This window comes from Anomalospiza imberbis, chromosome 3 (assembly GCF_031753505.1).
Source record: "Anomalospiza imberbis isolate Cuckoo-Finch-1a 21T00152 chromosome 3, ASM3175350v1, whole genome shotgun sequence".
Classification (NCBI taxonomy): domain Eukaryota; kingdom Metazoa; phylum Chordata; class Aves; order Passeriformes; family Viduidae; genus Anomalospiza; species Anomalospiza imberbis.
The window spans coordinates 91,289,895-91,301,956 of NC_089683.1; the positions used below are offsets into that span (position 1 = coordinate 91,289,895).

Below are 12,062 nucleotides of genomic sequence, written 5' to 3' on the forward strand. Positions count from 1 at the left end.
CCTCTGTATTTGGGGAAAATAGGTGCCTACATGACAAAGTGAATTATTATTAGCATTACTAAAGGGACAAAGATTACTGCTCAAGTATGGATTATTTTTCTTCTTTCTTCCACTGCTTCTGTGGGGCACAATTTTAAATAGAATTTTTGCAGTAAAATCTATCTGGGTGACCACAAATCAAAGGATTTACATAAAACTCATTTGCATGACAGCAATTACTCACATTTTCAATATCTGTGCACAGCAGTGAATGAGAACTTAAATCAAGGACCTGTAGTTGGAGTCTTGCTGCTTCCAGCTCCAAAGAGAGATTCTGAGTTTGTTTTCTTTCTGCTGCCAGTTTGCACTCCATCTCCATAGTCACATTATTCAGCTTCTGCTGCCATTCTTCCTTTTCAGAAAGATTTTGCTGTTTGAGATTATCTATTTCTTTCCTTTCAGAAAGTATGACTTCTTTCAGCTCTTGTATTTCCTCATTTTTCATATTCTCTTGAACATGAAACTGATCTTCAAGCATTTTGATGGCCTTCTCATATGTCTGACAGAGCATCTGAAGTTCTTCAATTCTATTTTCAAGGTTAGATTTTCTTGGAGTAATACTCCTGAGCTCTCTAACAGAATCCAAATTGTGATCATTATGACACTTTTCAACCAAAACTTCTGTTGCATCTTCTGAAATTACTTCTACAGAACTGTCTGTCTGATTCATTTCCTCTGTCCATTTGCAAGAAGCACTGTTATGAGAATCAACCACCTCACTTAGTTCTAATAAATAGGGATTTACAGAAAGGTCTGCAGAAGAATCTGTGGCCTTAGTTTCATCTAATTTAGGCAGCATGTCATCTCGGCTGGATGACAGTGACACCTGCACAGAATCTACATGAGCAGTGCTCTGACTTGCTGACAATGAAGAATTTTCTGCTTTTAGTATATCAATACAAGACTGCAGCTCACATATCTTTGAGCTCATATGACAGTGCTGTTCGTATAATTTTAGGTGTTCATCCTGAAAAGTCAAAAGCTTCTCTCTTACTTCCGCAAAGTGTACCTTAACTTCTTTGCTGGACAATTTTAAATCTTCATAGTCAGAAGAACTGCATTCTTTAAGCCTGAAGGACACTTCCTTATTATCAGAACACATTCTCAGATCACTGTTATCACTTTGATCCATAAGTTCATCAGGAAGAACAGCTTTCTCAGCTTTTAAATTGCTATCTGCATTCATTATATCATCTGTCTCTTCTTCCTCTTTATTAATACCTGTGATACTGTTGGTTTTAGCACCTTTGAATCCAGAGGCTAATGCAGTGTTTTCATTCTGCAACCTCTCACACATTTTCTCAAGCTCACTCAGATGGTTTATTGTTACCTGCAAAGAGGATGCCAGCAACGCTGATGAAGGACTTTCATCTATTCCTCTTTTGCCACAATCCTGGGAAATGTCACTGTAATTATACTCCAGTGAATGGCCATCTTCCTCTAATACTGTAAACAAAGAATCTGCAGTTTTCAGTTCTTTAACAGACAGTAGTTCTTGCTGCAGTCTCTCTTTCTCTCTCGCACTTTTCTCAAGTTTTACTTCCATACCTTTTAAAGCCGTCTCCAGCTGCATGACTTCTAACCTGCAGTTCTTTAGAGAGAGTTCACTATCCTCAAAATCCATTTGAAGAAGCTCCAGTTTAACCTGGTATTTATTCAGCTCAATGTCCTTTTCTTCCATGGACTTTCTCAACTGTTCTGAACAGTGTCTTTGTTCACAATTAACATTGCACATTAGAGGTTCATTTTTTATTGGTAGTTCCTTGCCCAGTTGCTCATTTTCTTGAAATGCAAAGCCACATTTCTCGTGCATTGTTTTTTGTGTTGTCCTGACATTTAATCTTTCCTGGCTTAAACAGTCAAGATCCACAGAAGGCACATGTTGGATGTTGGAAAATTCTGACTGCAGTTGCTGAAGTTCATGAACCAAATCCTTTTTTATTTCTTCTGAGGCTATTAGTTTATGTAAGATATCCTTGTTCTCAATAAGTACCTGTTTCTCTTCTTCTAATTTTGCTTTTTTTTCATCTAATTCAGTTGTCTGCTCTCTCAGAATGTTCATAATTTTTCCATTTTCTTCTTCTACTGATTTATACTTTACCTGCAAAACTTCAAGCTCTGTTTTGATTTCTTCTGTTCTTGATTCAATACACTGTCTTTCCTCCTCATGTTTTCCAGACATTTCAGAAATTATTTCTTCTCTTTCCTTTAAACTATAATAAATATTTTTATTTGCCTGCAGTAAAGTTATTTGTTCCTGCTTTAAAGCACTGCTTAAATCCCTAAGGGCTGTATTTTCTTCAGTAAGTTCACTAATTTTTTTACTGTATGAGCAAATCATTGAAGACATGTCCTTCTTCTCTGAATCCCATGTTTCAGCCATAAGCTTCAGCTGTCTTAGTGACTCATCAAGCAATTTATTAGTGACCTTTAAATTCTGAAGCTCAACTTGTTGGTTTTCTAATCTTTCATTCAAAGTTTGCAGTTGCATGTCCTTTTCCTCAAAAATGGCTGAAGTTTTTTCAACTAATTCTTGACGTGCTGTAATATCTGCTTGCAAATTACTGATGTGCTGCTCAGTTTCTGTCATGAAGCTTTTGTACATCTGTTCTACTGCAAATAACCTTTGTTCTGTTTCACTCTTTATTTGCAATAAGCCTTCATACTGCTGCTGCTGATTTGAATTCAGCTGCTTTTGAGCCACTAAAGAAGTCTCAAGAAACAAGATCTGCTCTTGTAAATTAGCCAGATCCTTAGCTTTTCCCATTTCTAGAACAGCTCCTGCACATCCATGATCCAACACTCTAGTATTGGAGGTAGCTGCTGCAAATTGCATATTGTCTAAAGGAGTCTTTTCCTGTCTGCTTTGTAGATTAACTTCTCCATCTTCTGTCACTTCTGAAATATCTTTTGCTTTTACAAGACAACAGATTTTTTCATATTCACCAAGCAGGTCTTGATAGCACTGCTCCTTTTGCAGTCCTTGACTTGCTGCCAACTGTAACTTTTCTTCCATTTCAGCAACTTGGTTGGTGAAGTGGAATATTTTACAGGACATATTTTCTATCTCTTTGCAGTACTTTTTATCAGAACATTCTGCTTTCTGCTTAAGTTCATCAAAAGCTTTTTTTTGTTCTTCTAATTCTACACTTTTACATTCCAGCATATCTTCAAGTTCTCTAATCTCTGTGGATTTCCTGTCACTTTCAGTTTGCATCATTCTAAGTTTCTCACTATGCTCACGATTTTTGCTTTGCTGACTTTGAAGGGAACTCTCCAAGTCATTAATATGAGCCAGCATACCTTCCTTTTCAGACTTAAGTTTATTTATAAAATTATCAGTTTCATTTTTCCATTGAGAAAAAACAGTAGCCTCTTTTTGCAATTCTTCACATTCTCTCTGCTTTAATCCAAGAAGTCTCTGCAAAGCTTCTGATTCTCCCTCCATCTTACTTATTTTACAGTCTTGTTCTTTAATATGATTATCTTTTTCCTTGAGGAGACCTAGGGTAGACTCTTGTTGCTTTTCCATATCATCTAAAGCTATTTTCAGGTTCTCCAGTGAAAGTGAGCTCTCTTGCTTTTTCAATTTCTCTTCCAGTAACTTCAGATCCACTTCCAGAGCAGCATTCTTATCTGTAGAAGAAAATACCATCAAATCTTTGTCAGTCAATACTGGCAAGTCTACTGATAACTTTCTAGATGAGGTGATACTATTTACTTTTACTATTTTCAATTTTCATTCTACTGCAAAGCATCACTCTTAAGATACATCACTGGATGAAGGATGTTTATATTACTTTAGGCTATCATACAGTCAGCTTTCCATACAGAAACTGCAAAATGGAAGTTTTCTATTTAAAAGAGATTCTATGAAAACAAATTTCCTGAGAAGTTCAGTACACTTTGATTTTTCAAAGCAGCGTATCTTCAGGAACCATACACATTCACAGACAAAAACTCATTTTCATTGAAAACAAACTCAATGTTCTTAAAAAACACTAATCACATCCTCCAGAAGAAACTTTTAACTTAATTCACAATGAAGCTTAGAGCATTGCAGAAAACATCCAGAAAGATATCTGTTAATATAAAATCATAACTCACTTTTCATCTCTTCCGCAAAATTTTGGCTTTGCTTTAGAGATTGCTTGATCATATTTAGTTCTTCTTCAAGCTGGTGGATCTCTTGCAATTTCTTTTCAAGTTGACAATTGAGAAGATTTTTTTCCTGCTTCACTTCCTAAACCAAAACCAAATGAGGCCATATTTCATGTAAATTGATCAGGAGATCAATGGACTCAGTTCATTTAAATCAAAGTAAAGATATTCCATTAGATCCTGTTAAGACTTTGGGAATCTATGCCTGGGTTCCTAAGCACTGCTTGGAAACATAAGCTGAATTTTTTATTCTTAGTGAATTGACAGCATCTGAGAGATGCTGCCAGTTGATGCAGCCAGTGTGCTCCCTGTTAGCATAGAACAAACAGCTCCACATGACTTCACAGAGATGGGACAGGACAGATTCTACAAAATCTGAACTGATTAAATCAGGCTACTTTCCCAAAGCAGCTCGGTAAACAAATCTCTGCAATGGCATCAAAATTAACATGAAATGTGTATATCAGATTTCACCTGTCATCTCATGTAGAGACAAGTTCTCTTTCCACTGAACATCAACAATGCAGCAACACTGGTCAATTTAGAAGTGCTTACACTTTCAGATGGTTGTTTTGCAATTAATAGCAATTTCTTTCAAATAAATTGATTTTTAAAAACTCCAAATAAGCAAACAAAACACACTAGGACCACCACCAAAAAATACTACGTAACTACATTGCACCCAGGAAACCAAATAAAAGTTCTTTTAAAGAGACTCATCCTTGTTCTCAAAACTCCTGTGCTCTGGACAACAGATGGCACGGAACTGGCATAGCCCAAATGGAATCAGATCGTCAATTATTCATCCATTTATTACTACCAGATGGGCATAGGATTCACAAAAGCTCAAGAAATGGAAAGGTCTGAATGGAAAAAATTAAAAGATTGCTGGCATGGCAGGGTTGTTTTTGCAACAACATAAATAAATTACCCTCAGAACATGATTAAAACTGTCACTGTTGCTAACAGTTGCCTTCCCTTCTACTCACAGCCTTCCCTACCCACACTTTAAATAAAAAAATCCAGTCACATATAAATTTATTGAATAAGCTTTCCAGCAATCTTAATAAATTTTCCAAGAAGTCCAAGCATCTAAACCCCTTGCATGCAAAGCTGCCAGCAAAGATGCAATACAAGTACATGAATTAAATTAAGCCATTCTTTAGAAAACCTAGGGTGATCTATGGAAAGGAAAACAAACAAGTTTAAGGAATTAAAATGGTTGAAAGGTCCAATTATTTTGACTTGGTACAAACATTCCCAATATCCATAGAATCATACATTGGGTTGGAAGGGACCTTAAAGGTCATCTAGTTCCAACCTCCCTGCCATGGGCAGGGACCTCCCTTGCCAGACTGGGTACAGAATTTTTTCCTAGTGTCTAATACAAACCTACCCTCTGTCAGTTTGAAATCATTTCCCCTTGTCCTGTCACTACATGCCCTAGCAAATAGTCTTTCTCCATCTTTTTTACAGGTTCATTTCAGGGACTGGAAGACCACAATTAGGTCGCCCCAAAGCATTTTCTTCTCCCGACTGAACAAACCCAATTCTGTCAGCCTTTCCTTTTAGGAGAGGTGCTCCATTCCTCTGATCATCCCCTTGGTGGCCTCCTCTGGATTTGCTCAACAAGTCAGTGTATGAGAGCCAGTCAGCCGGGCCAAAACCATGCAAAGTATTGTTCCAACAACAGTCACATTCCAATCACTGGGAACGTTCTCAGACATTGCAATCTACCAGCAAGAACATACCTAAACTTTCACAATATGCTAAACCCATACAAATGTTTGTGATGATCTGAACAAAACCCACTATTTTACTTTAGACTTTTGCAGGGAATTTTTAAGGTAATTTTTTGGCAGAGATTATGCCAGGTTATTTTATATCTGATGACAACTGGTAACAAGCAAAATAAGAGTGTTTAACAAAACCAAACTGCAATATGGATTACATAGGTATCCAGCTGGTTTTCCTACTTACTGCTTATTCTCCAAATAGAGGATAAAATTTGAATTGAGAGGTCTCTAGTGGCAAAACTGGAACAATTTCAAGTGTAGTTGTTCTGGTTGCCACCAAAGCAAAACAAGGTAACTGAGAAGACAGAGAAGACTTTAAAGTGAAAAGGTTTCTGCATGTGTGAGTGAGGTAGCTTACAGAAACTCCTCTGAATTTACCTTAATTTGGGAGAAAGTCCAATAAATATACAGTGCTGGAAAAACTATCTTTTCTAAGAGAGATGCTTTTTTTTAAAAAAGACCAAAATTTGCACAAAATCACAGAGTTTAACAGTATGAATCAAAGCAGCAGTAAATGATTATAGAATTTACTTTCAAAATCAAACACTCATTTTATTATTTGATTTTTATTTCAGAATCAAAAGCAAGAATCTCTTGAAGCAAATTTTTTTTAAAAGTAAGTCCAACATAAACTAGAACTATATCATCAGCATTACAGCAATGAATAATCCTAAACACACAGCTAACTCCAGAAACTGCACTGATTTCCATTATGTTAGGGAGGGCCTCATTTTTTGTAACAACTAGGATGAGTTAAGGTAGTCCACAAATGTGTTTAAAGATTGCTTATGGGGAAAAACACCTTTGTGAGCAAATGCTCCAGAATATTAAATGTTTACATATTGCTGATTTATGGTATTAATTCTGCCAAATACTCATCAGCATTGCTCACCTGAAAGCTTCTTGTCAGGTCAGCTTCCTTAGCCTGGGCTGCTGATAGAGTCTGCTCTGCTCTGCACAGCTTTTGGGTGAGATCACTGGTGTCATGTTCCAAGCGTTGTTTTGCTGCCATTACCTGGAAAACCAACATTGTAATCACAGGCATGACTTCTTTCTTTAAACACCCATTCTTGAACTCAACATTCTGTTACAAAATGAAACTACACTATTTTATCCCACCATGGACCCAAGGGTTGCTTTTCTGCTTTTTAGAGAAAAGTTGCCTATTGTCTTTCCACTCCTTTGCTTCCAACCAAAAAGATGGGATGTCTCTAAAATACATACATTTCTGGACTGTCTGAAATAAGATTAATTCATCCAACTTGCAGCTACATCACCACAATGATACCTGTAGACTAGAAATGAGAATGGAATACAATTGCCTTTTTGCTAAGCTACAGGAATCAAAGTTAGGATCATAACTGCAATTACTGCTCTGTTGACACAGTTTTTGTAAAAAATGAACAGGTTTTCACACTTTCAGAAGAGTCCTAAAATGTCCCAGATTAAAAAGGATGGAAATTACACTACTGAATAAAAAAAAGTCTATTCTGAGGTCATCAAGTAACACATTACCCTTCTTTGAGAAGGAAGTAAAAGGCAGTTATTTTCCTCTCAATTGAATCAATTTTTCAGTAAGCATATACAAAAGAATATGTATATAATAAAGAAGTCTCCAGTAAAAACTTTTGACTGAATGTAATCCCACAGCTATATTCCTAAAATAAAATAAGCCTGCAAGAAATCTGTTGGCAGTTTTAGAAATGATGTTTCAGTTTAGGCTGCCTACAAGTGGGGCTTCTCCATATAACTTTCAAGAACTTGTGGCTCTTTTTAGAAAATCAGTTAGCTCTGCTGCCTGAGAAGTGCTCTCAAGGGTTTTTGGAGGCTTTTAAACATTCCTTTTTTCTGGTCACCCACTCCCGAGGCTTGTGCTGCTTCCTAAACTACTGAAAGTTGGGAGTTTGTGACAACTAATGTGTTTATTAATAGATAGCTACTGCCAAAGCAGAAAAACTCCTTCATATTCATTTTCTTCCTTACACAAGCCATGACACTCATCTGAATTTGTGTAGAACCAGTTCAGGGAGTTAAACTGATAGCAAACACTGTATACACATATGCTAATACAAATGTAATATTTTCTTTGATTTTTTTTATCTTCTCTATCAGCTCTCCCCAGGATCACATGAGGAGTGCATGGCTAGGATATATGAAAATGGGACTGTTTTTCCAAAGGGCAACAATCTGTTGGTCAGTAGCTCTATCATCAAACTACCCCTGTGCATGGGTTTTTTTTTTTTTTTTTACATAAAGTGTCTAGTGATCAGCCTTAGCTGCTCCTTTCTCAGATTTATTTTACCTGCACTGCCTGCATTTACATCTCCTTCCCTGTGAGAAGTGGACTAGCTAGACAAAAATGGACAAACTTTTAAAAGCCTATAATTCACATTTAAATACATAGTATTTTGGTAAGAAATGGTAATTACACAACATCTAATACATACTGTAAAAACATTAATACAAGACACCACATGATTTTTTTTGCTTTATGTATAATTAGGACAGTGCTGTTGAGACATCTAAATACCACTCTAGTAGTGGACTTTACTGCTAAAAAAAGCCTACTCTGTCAAATTCTGCCTGCAGAGCATTGAAGTCATTTTTGGCTTGCTGTAACTCCTGGTTCAGTTTGCTTCTTATCTGGTTGCACTGCTGATCCAGTGTTTGCAAGGCACGCTGCTGACAAGAGAGTTCCTAGAAAACAGTGGCAGAAAAACAAAGAAATAAACACATGACCACAAGAAGTCTCTACTTTGGTTACTGCAGAAATAACAACTGATTTTTATCAACAGGTACTGCCTGTTCAGGGACACTTGTCTTACACAGCAAACAGTTTAAACTCAGCTTTAATTCATAAGGCATATGCCACATAGGCAAGAATGACATTAACCTAATTTATGTCATCTGCTTAAGAACTTAATTACAGAAAGGGAAAAAAGTGAATCCTAAGGTAATGAAAACAATAGTGTTAAAATTTTTCATACTAAAGGTAAATTTCATGTCTACTTGCACTGTAATGTAATTCTTACAAGTTCATCTCTCCTATTACTTACCATACTATAAGTTTGGTTTTTCTCTACACTATTGCACAAATTTTATTGCAAGAAGATGTAACAGAGCCTTTAAATAGGACTTGACAGACTAACGTTATAAATAAATGAACATTAAACAAACATTTTAAGAACCTGCAACAGCTCACAGATCCTAACCATTGCAGAAAAAAGAGTACTTCTCAATTAATGGCCTTGCTGAACAATCTAGAATGGCAGTATGTGGGCTAACATATTAATCTTATGAAGGGCTTTATTTAGCTAACTAAAAAAAAAGGAAAAACCAGGACACAGGGTTCATAGGCCTTCAACCCATCTTTTGATTAATACAATTATACTACAACTGTTCAAATGCAAAGATCAGTTGTTCCAATTTACCACTTCTAGACGAGGTTCAGCATCAATTTGAGATCCTGAGGTAGCATCAAGACTAACAGACTTTGTAAAATCACTCTTTCACTCAAGAGTGCTGGTAGCAGCACTGTTTATTGGCTACCCCACCAAAACTCCTCTGCCAATTATTTTATCTGTCTGGACATACCTTAGGAAAAAGGTTTCAGGTTAAACATTTGACACAACAAGCAGTCTTCCTGAGGGCAATGCCCTTATATTCAATCCCTAAAGCAAGCATAAAATGCCCATCTGAAATAGCACTATCACTTCTGAATCTGTGTCTTGGATTTCCTAACACTTTATTTAGCCTAAAAAGAAAAACACAAGGAGTTTAGCCCTAATCCAAAACAGTATTAATGCTGTTAATACTAAATATAACTTCATTACAGAAAAATTCCTGGCACAGTGCTATACTACTTCTCCCTGCAAGAGCTGGCATGAAGGAAATGAAAGACACTTATGTTAATTGACTATATTAACATCTTCTGAGCATGGACCAAAATTAGAATAGAGATATAATCTTAAAGAAAATATTTTCTTCTGCGTGAAATGCATGCAAAATTAACTCAAGGTCCACAGAAATAATCGAGTTGGTTACTAAGCTTGAGCTCACATATACATAATTTTATGAAAAAAATGGAGCCTAGTTTCTCATGGATGTGCATGTCATTCCATCTCTCAAACATGCTCTGTATTTTCCAGTGAACACCAACATAATCCTGCACCTCTCCAACAGCCTATCCCCACTATTGTTTTCCATTTTTTCAATTACCTTTGCAACTTTTACCTCTTCATCAAATGTGATTGCAACTAACAGAAAATCATATATACAACATAAGCCAAGTGATTTCATCTCCTGAGGAAGTCAAAGTTAAAAAGTTCTCCTTGCCTTACCTGTTGGTATTCCTTTTCCTTTGCCTTTATTTTCTGTTCTAAAGATCGACGAGCGCTCTCAGCATTTTGTCTTTGGCAATTCAGTTCTTCTGACAATCGCTTCACCTTTTGCTCCAACGTTTGGACCTATAATAATTCAGTTATCAATCACAAGTGTTAAAGGTGCAAGTGATGTTTCATTTAAATATATAAGCCTTCACATAAAAAGAACACTGCTGTCAGCTACTACAATTATTCTAGCATTCATATAACCACAGTAACTTTAGCTTTTACCATATAAAATCTTAGCAATCCAAAGTACAAAACTCATTCATTCTTCCTTATGTTGAGAAAATGTGTGTATATATAGAAAGAGTAGATATACTTTAATATATATGTCATAAATGTGTATGTGTATACACACAATAAAAACATCTTTAGATGATATATAACATAACATCTTTACATATATTTAGATAACACAATAAGAAAATATACAAGACATATATCACTATATATATTTAGATAATATATATATAATAAGAAAATCCATGTTTTTGACAGTCTGCAGAATGATGCTACATCTGGCACTAAGAATAGATTGTATTTTCAGTACCTCAGGTTGCTACCAACTAAAGAATGACTTAACTGCAAAGCAATTACATTTTTAGACTGAAAATAAATGGATATTCCACCAAATTTCAGAGTGATTCAGCAAGCTGATTTGGACAGAAAAATGAAGTAACAATCTTAGTAAAAATAACAGTACTTTTTACAATTTAAACTTAAAAAAAATCAGCAAGCTTTGTCTAGGTTCACCTCCACATTAACTTGTTATTTAACTCAGTTATGTTAATATTATGTCACCCAAGAGAGTTAAGCATTGTTCACCTAACTTCCTGAACAAAAAAATGTAAATTTTATTCCAAGCCAAATCCGTTAATGCAAAATATGCACTTTTTCCTCCCCCAGAGAGTAAGAAAAAATGGCAAAGGGTGACTGGGCCTCTCTTTCTTCAGCAACAAGAGCTGTTTATTGAGTTAATGAAATGGTAGAAATAAGAAAAAAAGAAGAAGGTAGTTGCATCAGGATGTCAGGTATTAGGCAGAGACTGCAGGGATTGTGAATTCCTGCAAATTCACATGGAAAGGTGATTGCAGAAAGGCTGCAAATCCCACAAGGAATGAAAATACTTGGTAACACAGAGGTGCTGGGCTTGAGGTCTGGAAATGGTCCCAGTGACAGAGAAGTGTACAAGGGGGATCAACAGGATTAAATCCAGGCTACAAGGCACAAGATAAAATCTAAAATCTCAAAGCAGTTCTACTTTCAAAGTCCAGGGTGGGCTGGCAGAGATCCAATTCCAGTGCAAGAAAGAAGCAGAACAGAAAGGAGTCACCTTTACAAGGCAGGACCAAAGGAACCTTCTGGGGCAAGATGCACTGCACCTTAAGGATGGGCTGCACATCAATTCCGATGGTGGCAAGTCCCACTTCTCCTTGTCCTTCCCCAGGCATGTTTCTAGATGCACAACCTTGCCCCTTCACTTGGACTGCTTTTAATCCCTTTTGATTCCTTAGTAAAAGAATTCCACTCTCTTAAACCCACAGAAAATTAACAAGGGAAAATTAAATACATAATACCCTAATCTTTTAGGAAGTTGAATCAAGTCATTTTTGAAATCAAATAAATTAAAATTAATCCCTTTTCAGAGAAATTGAGCTGTCAGACTGGGTCCGCTAGGTCT

The 12,062-nt window shown here is 36.2% G+C and overlaps 1 protein-coding gene across 2 annotated transcripts in view; it reads right to left on the reverse strand.

Moving 5' to 3' along the window:
• Positions 1 to 12,062, reverse strand: part of CENPF (centromere protein F) — a 34,823-nt gene that overhangs the window by 12,732 nt on the left and 10,029 nt on the right. For both annotated transcript variants that reach the window (XM_068185696.1, XM_068185695.1), the window contains exons 7-11: positions 10,337 to 10,462; positions 8,565 to 8,693; positions 6,889 to 7,011; positions 4,147 to 4,282; positions 224 to 3,675 (exon numbers count right to left, since the gene is read on the reverse strand). In XM_068185696.1, the coding sequence (XP_068041797.1) occupies positions 224 to 3,675; positions 4,147 to 4,282; positions 6,889 to 7,011; positions 8,565 to 8,693; positions 10,337 to 10,462 (3,966 nt within the window). The remainder of the gene's footprint in view (positions 1 to 223; positions 3,676 to 4,146; positions 4,283 to 6,888; positions 7,012 to 8,564; positions 8,694 to 10,336; positions 10,463 to 12,062) is intronic.